At 38.5% G+C, this 10,004-nt stretch overlaps 1 protein-coding gene across 5 annotated transcripts in view; it reads left to right on the forward strand.

Moving 5' to 3' along the window:
- LOC126384673 (anoctamin-4-like) overlaps nucleotides 1-4,538 on the forward strand; it is a 78,685-nt gene extending 74,147 nt beyond the window's left edge. For all 5 annotated transcript variants that reach the window (XM_050035849.1, XM_050035851.1, XM_050035850.1 and 2 more), the window contains 2 exons: nucleotides 687-890; nucleotides 2,734-4,538. In XM_050035849.1, the coding sequence (XP_049891806.1) occupies nucleotides 687-878 (192 nt within the window). In that variant the 3' untranslated portion in view covers nucleotides 879-890; nucleotides 2,734-4,538. The remainder of the gene's footprint in view (nucleotides 1-686; nucleotides 891-2,733) is intronic.
- Nucleotides 4,539-10,004: the final 5,466 nt, after the last annotated feature.

Raw genomic sequence — 10,004 nt, forward strand, 5'->3', positions numbered from 1 at the left:
ATTGCTTCATTCGCATCCTCCCATGACCCTCTACCACTGTGCCAAATTTCACATGGATTGACCAAGTCAGTGAGGAGAAAAACATGGAACAGACACACCCACACACACACCTCCAGGTTTTATTCATAAACTGTTCAGGTAACCAGCACAGCATCATCACTGTCCTGCACTGTACTGTATTACATAACCAGTGTCATCCTGTGCTTCTTCTTTCTTTCGGACATGATTATATGCTGCTGTTGAGGTCATTTTAAAGCATAACATTTTAGAAGTCATTGCTTCATTATGGAACTAATCACACATTGCTGCAGCTCTCCTATACTATCTATATGGGCCAAATAACTACAAAAACCTGTTCTGTTAGGCATCCAATGATGAACAGGAAAACAGTACACTTGGGGACACAATGTAACAGCAAAGAGGCATTTCCAATTCCAAACAGTCCTAATCTTGCATTTTTTAATTGTACAATATATGGAAAGAAGCTCAAACTATGCTCATGTGTACTTTTTAAACAAATCAGACTCTTTTTTAAAGCTTGTTTATAATTAGCCTACGTGACTGTTAGTCTCCAGTGAGGGACTAAATCCCCTGTGTTTGCTTATTCCCACCTTGTCACTTTAGTATTTGGTCTGTTTTTCTTGTGGAGGCTCTGGCATTGCTGATAACTTCTTCTGTTTTTGCAGCATATGGTCTTTGCAATCAAGACCCTGATCGCATACCTGATCCCCGACCTCCCCAAGGACCTGCGGGATAGAATGCGCAGAGAGAAATACCTAATCCAGGAGATGATGTATGAGGCCGAGTTAGAGAGACTGCAGAAGGAGAAAAATGAGAAGAAGAAGAAAGAAAGGGCACATCACAAGGAATGGCCCTGAATGCGCCAACTGGTACAGCAGGATTCAGAAACACTTTCTACAAGAAATTATTCAGATCTGTTTGTGACTTGTCTGGAGTTTGCTTTGTAGTATTTTCACACTAAGAAGTCAATCCATGATGCTATCAGAGTTAAGGCTAACATTAGCAACTTTGTCCTGCTGCTTATTGGATTTAGGGAAGTTACACTCCAGAAACCCAAGACATTGTTACGAAAAATATACTTTTAATATTTTAACACTCAGTTGGGGCTCACCCAAAGCCTTTTCTCTTGTACAACCCAGTCTCACTCGTCAAACTCGTCAAATACCATCGTTTGGTCAGTGGTCCTCGGCGTCAGATACCAACACAAACGAGGCACCCTTAAGTGGTGGTATGAGACATATGAGTCGGCAGCATAAACACTCCAAGCAACTAGCGTAGTATAAAGAGTGAGAACGTCCCTATAGGGCGATTGAGAGGGAAGGCGGATAGATCAGACATGCACACACTTTCACACAGGATACCACTGTTTGTGTCCAGTGTGAGACCAAAAGTCAATTGAGTTATTTTAATAACAAGGTAGTGTGCTAGTATGTGTAGCATCCTATGCTAGTGACATTACATTATGTTATTAAAAAATGTGGTTCTTTTAACCCAAACCATGATGTTTTTTAACCTAACCGCCTGCTTTTGTTGCCCTACCCTAACCAGGTACTTGGTGGCCTAAACCTAAGGAAGTAAACCTAAAAATGAAGTTTTCTAACCAAAATTTTGAAACAGACTGTATACATTTGATGAGTAGAAGCTGTACTTTTCCTGTAACAAACAGAAGTTAATTTTAAAAAGACAAAATGCATGTAACAAGCATAAATTGACATGACGTCCCTGCGTCCAAAACTGACACAGGAGGGGTACTTAGTGCATCATATTTTGACGTATAGGGCCACTGACCAAGCGTCGGTATTTGACGAGTTGGGTGTAAGAATGATTTGTCTTGTAACATTAAAAATGAAAACACAAATATGAATATATAAACTATGCAGCTCATTATTTTTTTTGTACATCAAACTATTAGGACTAAGTAGCTTTACAGTACAATTCATGAACAATGTAGTCCATTTGCTGTTGCACCTTTAGCATCAGTTTGAAGCTCAGTGTCATGTAAAGTGCAGTCATGTAGTATTTAAGACCCATTTTACATGAGTGTTGATACAGTATAAGTCAGCTAGAAAGATTTAAAAGTCAGTTAGAGACAGCGTTTTCAACCAATTTGTGGAGATAACGTTAGCTTAATTAATTAGCTAGCTAGCTATAGCAATAAAATCTATTAGCAACAGCTGCTATTCCAGCCATAGAAATCAATGTTTGGTGGTTAAAAATGAGAAGTCAGCTTTTGTCTACCTCTGTCTGAAATCAAAAACCCCTTCTTAAAAAATGACTGAAAAATCCTGAGTGTTAAATCTGGCACTGTTATCATTATAACCTGCGTATCTGTGGTGCAAGAGCAGAAAACGTGATGGGTGTGGGAACAGTAATTAAGCTAATGGTCAAGACTGAGTGAGTAATGTTATGCATTTTAAGCTCCATGGCAGGTTATTAGGTTAAATTTAAACTCTTGGCAGCATTAATCCACAAATAATCCACAAAACATTTAATCAATGAATTTTACATTGCAAACATAACAAAGCTACTGAATTCATGCTAACACGGTTTAAAACAATTAATAAAAAGATTTTTAAAAGGCCAAAATCAAGTCGCAACAAAGTGCCTATCACACCTCAGCTGTGTCAAAATAGAAATGAAAGCATTTGAAGTGTAATGCTGTATGTTTCCCAGTGTTTACAGGCCTTACCATATAGTTTCTCTTATTCCCAGGTTATTAGCTAGTGTTTGGTTTTCACTGCAAACTGGAGGAAGGAGAGGAGCGCTGGGTTTCCTGCATGATTCTGGACCCTCATACTTCCCTCCTGCCATGTCAGACCAGCACCTTCAACTGGACAGCTGATGAACTGCACCCAGCAGGGCCACACGACAACCATGGGGCCTACGTGCCTGCATACACCTAACAGATGTCCCCTTGAACATCGGCAGTGGGTTTTGCTACCTTTTTTTTCTCCAGATAGTTTCTACCACTTTGGACTCTCAACAGCGTATGTCTTCAGATCCTGAATGTAGATTTCAAGCAAGACTAAACTTTTACAGATTTCTTGTTTTAGACAAAAGAGAATAACTCTACCGAGCTTACTGAATGACAAACCCTGTTTACATTTCTCCTTGTCCAAGGAGCTCACATATTGCTTTATTGTAAATAAAGATATTTAAATGAATGTCAGGCCATCTGCTCTGCTATAGTGTAGTGCAATAAATACTAGAGAATGCAATTTCTGAGGAAATTGCGGTGGGATTGCTGGCTGCTGAAAATTGGAAAGTCAGGAACTGCAATGCTTGAAAAGCTGGAAGCTGAACTACACTGCGTCATGTATAGCAGGGAGCTGAACAGTATCGCTTGATAAATGGCTGGAAGCTAAACTCCATCACTGGTTTCTCTTTGTATGAAGGAAAAGCTTAAGGAGTATGAAGAGTTAGAATAATGGGAAAGGGCAAAATATAGTGTGAGCAATAAAGAAAAAAAGTCATTGAAATTTTTATTTTAAAAATCTTTAGCACTCAGGAAGCCTGCTGTGAGCTCTTGATACCTTATGGGGCTTTTATTTTGAAAATCTATTGGCCCACCTGAATAAATTCTTATATCCACAAGCTGTTATTTAGAAAATTCTACATACACCAGAGTCCGCCGGAAAAGCTTTCCCTATACTCAGGGAAGCAGTCTAATTCGCAAATCTCATTCACCTGTGTGTCCACACCTGCAGTTAAAGGTTGCCATGGTGACATAACCTGCTGAGTGACCCCTGGGTCAGACAGTTTTGTTAGAGATTAAGCTGAGAGGCACCACTCAAACTATGGCTCATTACTCACGGACTGTAATTCCTATCACCTAAATATGTATTGTGAGAGAGAGGGGACTCGGCTGAACATGTTGCTGTAAAATATGTTACAGGGTGTTTGTTTTTGTTTTTTTGTTTGTTTGTTTTCTTAGTTCATTTTTCCATTTTGCACCTGGAATTTCCTGTCTAGTTAACATTTTGACACTCATAGTGCAAATGTGTAAGTCCGTGCGTAGATAGTCACCTTTTTTGAAGACTGCAAATTTTTCAACACATTGGTGAAAAGATGAAGAGTGAAAATTGCGGGGGTGCGGAGTTGAAGAGAAAAGTTTATCAGCCTCTAACTTTGAACATTCCATCTATTCATTTGAATCAGGAAAAGGCCAGAAAAAGGCTGAATATTTTGTAAAGTATGAAAGATACAAACACTAACAGTAATTTAAAAAGAATGTCCTATGTGTGCTGAAGATTTTGAAGTCTGAGTGAAGCTCAACAGCACTGAAGAAGAAGAAGAACATAGATTGGATTGCAGCTTTTGCCCAACAATCCCACTGATAATGAGAGTCTAAGAACATAGATGGGATTTCTTGCTCTGCAATCCCACCAATAAAAGTTAAATAGAGATTTATTCTATAAAGGCTGTGGCAGCGTCTACAGTTGGCTTAAATGGGAAATGCTTTCCATTTGAATTTAGATTCATAACTGCAGTAATAAACATTATTTATTGTAAAGAAACTTTGACTTGGCTATGTGTCTTTCTTCAGCATTGTCAGCAAGTTTATTAAGTCAAGTGCAGCTGGTAGCTACTATAGGAACAACCCTGCCAACCCTTGTTCCTGCAGATATACAGTACTCTGGACTTTGTTGGCATGATTTATCTGACAATAATGACCACAATGACCAGAGACAAAAAGAAGAAAATATAAGTATATTAAATGGTAATTCTATTTCACAGGTTTGTAATTTCAAATAGGTTTTCTCTGGAAAAAAATGATACAATTTGGTAGTAATTATAGGGAAATAGGAAGAGTGTTCAATTGGTACCCTTCAAATTAATTAAATCCAATGAAGTGGTAATGTAACAGAGTCTTTTAGTAGTGTTACTAATAAAACTATTTGATGACTTTACAATCGACCATGTAACCACAGTGACTAGCAACATCAAATGAGTAGAAGACAACACAAACACCACTTGCTTTGTCTCCTTTGTGGTGCAGGGAATCAATCAGTTCCCCTAAAAGATTTCCTGGACCCATTTGTCACCTCTGCATTGATTTATTTAAAAAAGAAACGTTGGAAGCTGACGATTATAATAAATCAATGCAGAGGTGATAAGTGTATGCATTGAAATTGACTTTTTTCTTTGGAACTAATAATATCAAATCCACTAAAATCCAGTCCACTCCAATATACTTAATGAAATAAAATCTGTACTGTTTTGTGTTTAATAGGGCAGGAGATTTGTTTTAGAGTTTATGTGTTTTTTTTAATGTTTCATGAAGAAATAAACGAGCAAAGATCAGAAGTAAAACTAAAAAGCACCTTAAATATTCCTCAGTATGAATGTGTTTTCCCCATCATGAGAGTTTTAAATCAATATGTTTTTTCCCCTTTAAAGGCATTTTGCACTGATACATGGAAGATTCATTTTTTATGACATTCAGGTAAAAGCAGGATTTTTAAAACAGAGGTTTTTTTTTTTTTAACGTATGAGGTTTGAAAATACTGGAATCAGCCTATCCCCACCAAGTAGATGTTTGCAGTTGTTGAGGGAAAACTACTCCCTGGTTGCTAAAATCCCCAGATTCACAAAATGAATCCTGAGGACATGACCTTAGTGTCCTCACTGGTAGGTAGCTAGGGCCTCTGGGTAAAAGATTAGGGCTGATAAGCCACACCAGCAGTTCTTGTTCACACCACCAGAGGGGGTCAGAGTGCTTCGACACACTTCGGCAGCAGTTAACTTTCACATGCATTTATGTTCATACTTGTCATGATAATATAATTTTTAATATTTATCTGAATATAAACTAAGATGGGACCACAGCATGCAATCCCTGTCAGTGCGAATAAGTAGTTTTTTTTTTGTTTTTTTTTTACAATCAGCCTTGTGGCTGAAAAGCAGGAAAAATCAATGATGCTTTGAAATACCAGAGTCTGTATTTGATGGAGTTCATTTGCATCACTTCCTACACGTCTCTCTTTTAATTATGCCTGACAACACAATGCCCCTGGGATTTGCTTTGTGTTGAACATCTCCCCAGATGCATTTTAATACTCAAACACATCTGTTTACACAACGACTATCACTATCTGCTCATTTTGAACATACAAATAATCATAGATTAGAGAGCAGGGGCTCGTCCTCCAGCATGGATTACAGTAGTGTGGTGGCCTTCGACTCCATTTTGATTATTAAAAGCAGGGGACAGAGGAGGCAAACTGTGTTTTGTTTCCTATTAAGGCGACTCTTCTCCTCCCTAAGAGGATTATCCCTGACACACGCTCAGGAGTTACGTAAGGCTGTCAGAGGATAACATCTGACATTTCCTCATATCCTGCATTTTGGCAGCTCGGTGGAGCTGGGCTGAGGTGTGGTAGAATGGTAAGTGTGCAGTGTACAAGATAGAAAGATGGGATGTGTGGACTCACTTTGTCACCACTGGAAAGTGATGGCATCTTTTTATATGACTGAACAAAACTCTCACCTTACTGCTGTATATAAAAATGGGATCAGATATATGTCATCATTCGAACAAATACCCTATTCCTTCATGTTTGATGTTGATAGATGTTTGATCGGCTATTGTTGGAGCTCTGTAGGACTTGTTCTCCACTCCTTTCTTTCCACCAACGGGCAAATACATTTGGCAATCTGAATCAGTAGGGGTGGGACACTCTGTGGTTGCAGTCATGTACACTAATGAGACAGATGTGTATCTGAACACAAGCATGGCAGCTTTGACTTACAGTACGTATGTTCTTTGATAAATAAGCCAACAACAAATAACCTCATTTAATTTAAATCTGTGTCACAGACAGAGAAAATTGACAGCTGGTCCAGCTGAGTGATATTACCATTATGTGAAGCTCTTCAGCTGTGATAAAGTAAAATTGTGAAGCATGAAGGTTCAGAGAGAGCAAGACTCATTGACATCTTTTTCTCAAATATGTTCTAGGTATTAAAAGTAAAGATTTTCAGATACCTTGTGTTGCCATTTCAGCCTCTCTATCTAGCTGCCATATTGCGATATTAAAGCTGCACTAATCAATATTTTTGTTTTAACATTGGATCAAATGACTATGTGTAATGTGAAAGGTGTTTCTCATAGTGACAAACCCACAGAGAGTTATCACTTAACTATATAATCTTTCACCTCATTGCTTTGGTTTTACAACCCACAACTTTACTACTCCTGTTCACTCTCCCTGCTCTCATCGGTCTTATTGGTCTCATTTCCAGCTGTTTTAAGGTAATAAACCCACTGTGCTCAACCTACTCTTGGGCTCTTTAAGAGGCTGTGGCGCACTCATTTTTTTAAGCTAACGAGGATATTGGTATCTTGTGAAACCAGACAATCTAAGGCATCCATTGATACCAACCATGTCATACTAGCTTTTCAGAAAGTGGGCTAAATAATAGTAGGCTTGCATTTGGAAGTGGAAAAAGCAGCATGGGGATTTTCAAACAGTTCTTTTGACTCTCACCTCAAGATATGGAAAAATGGGTTCTGTGGGTACCCATACCAGTATTGTCTATACACATCAGATGATTATTCATATTAATATTATTTTATAACTGTAAATTAAGAAAGCAAAGTACATCAGTATGCAATTCCTTAATTCTCTCTTTCAAAGATTTCTGGGGTTGCCATTGCTGTTCAGCACCAAATGGCTGTCAGACAAAGCAACATAGCAACTTGCTAGTAAAGATAGCAGAGCCTTTAGCTCAATATTTCCCTCAGGAGTTGGTGGAGACCAAAAGAGAGCTGTAAATATTGGACTTACATTTACCATGTGAAAAGAAACTCCGAATGAATGCTAATGTTGCTCTGTGTCTGCACAGTGTGTAAACAGCCACCTTAACTTGGATGATCGCCAAATCAACTTTATAAGGTGATAATGTGTGAACGTAATGTTCACAGCTTGTTGTGCTGCCCACAAATGGCAAAAAAAACAAAAAACTATTTAGCTTAAAAACACAACTTTGAATAAATGATAAAATAATACACCTTTAGTTTGACCACCTGGGTTTTATGTGGCAGTCCATTGCAAGTTGTAGGTAATATTTCTGAGTTGGTATTCCCGATTTCCTTTCTAAATGCATCTTAGTGCATTTGCTTGGGAAAACACGGACGCCCGCAGCAAACATTTGTATGGCAAGTCTCTGAGCTTCAAAAGCATCTATAGAGGACCTACATAAAATGCCACAGCATCATTAATAATATAAATAAGTAAATAAATAAATAATACATTTTCTTTAAAAGGCACCTCTCATAACGCTCAAGGTCACCTTACAGAGCATAATATAAAACCAATGCCAGCAGGTTAAAAAAAAAAAAAAGACAGAAGGGAAACAGCATTTAAAATAAGTCAACTAATAATAGTGTGCATCACCACCGCCAATAGCATAAAGGTGTTTTGTGTGGACGGAGATGAATACTTGCAAAGACATCTACAGTCACCTACTGTATCAAGCACAAAACTGATCTATATCTGTGTTTATATTTCCCATTAGTTGATGCAGATACATCAGCTATTCTTACTGGGGTCCACAAATGGCAGCTAAAACGTACTATCAGCACTTTTCACAACACAAACACTACATAAAGTGAAAAAATTGATGAAAAGCTCTTACTGTTCATTTCACTGTGTGCGCTGCCGTGTTGTTGACATCAGGTGTGTTTATGTCAGCAAACTCATGCTGAATGGATCTTGTCAAAGTTTCCGAGTTGGAATTCCAAATGACCAATTTATAGTATGTTTGCAACCATGTGACTACAATGAGAGCAAAATAAATACAATAAACTGTGTGAATTGGATATAGAGTAAAGTGACTACATTAAAGTGTGGACGAACCTGCAGGCAGCAGGTATTATCAGAAAATTGAAATTCACGTTGGATGTGTGCCACACAAAATGACGGAAAGTGATTCCCCCACAACTTGACCAGTTTGCCTGGTGTGGACATGATCGTTGTTACAAACTATGACATGCTATATCGTAGGCAACTGGACTTGCTTGCGTTTCTTGAAGACGTTTCACTTCTCATCCAAGAAGCTTCTTCAGTTCTAAATGACTGGTACAGAGTTTTCAAGGAATGCAAGCAAGTCCAGTTGCCTACGATATAGCACTTAGGATTACCATGACCTGGATGACTGAGAATCTTCATCAACAATTATTTTCAACCTACTAGGTCAACCATTCCCAGAGGTGTGGTGAAATGCTGTTGCAAATTGGGGTCATGTCTAAAAACAAGGAGAAGTTGTCCCAGCACATTGTAAGTGGATTCAAGTTAAAGTCTGACATTAGTCTACTCCACTCCTGCAGACTGAAGATGGAAGATTTTGATACACATCTGCGGCTGTTTTTTACTTCTCCCCTTTTTGTCCTACTATTGTCTGGACTCAAAGTGACCTTCGTTTTTGCCCAAATTTGATCAGCTGTAAATAGTGCAAATCATGGGCATTTGTGCATTGTTTGTCATCTTTGCCTCCAGTTGCCTGTCCTCCATCTGGACAGCACAGTGATATATGACGTCATATGCAAGAAGCTATTTCACTTTTCAATGTCAGAGGTCGTTTTTTTCCAATTTCCGAGTACAATGGATTGCAGCATAATTCCTCTCCAATGTCCAGTATCATTCAGCTGTGCTAGCTGTTTGGCTAAATTACTTTAGCCGTTCTTTTTGTTCCATCATTGTACCTGCCTGACTGCGTGGGTGACCTGATCAGCTTAAAGAGCCAGCTTTCCAATAAAGAGCCCTTGAGTAAAGTCACCATTTTGTTTTGGAATGGCAGGAGTAATTACTTTCTGCAACAGCTAACAAAAACCCAAGTCTGTGCCGTCTTGACATGGTGACCTCTCAATTCCACCAACGTTTGATCCCACAAACCAACCGTCACACACTAACATTTTGGATTTTGTGATTATTACTCTGCCACAGACAATTGAACTGTCTGGACAAACTTAATTTAATTCG

This window comes from Epinephelus moara, chromosome 23 (genome assembly GCF_006386435.1).
Source record: "Epinephelus moara isolate mb chromosome 23, YSFRI_EMoa_1.0, whole genome shotgun sequence".
NCBI lineage: Eukaryota > Metazoa > Chordata > Actinopteri > Perciformes > Serranidae > Epinephelus > Epinephelus moara.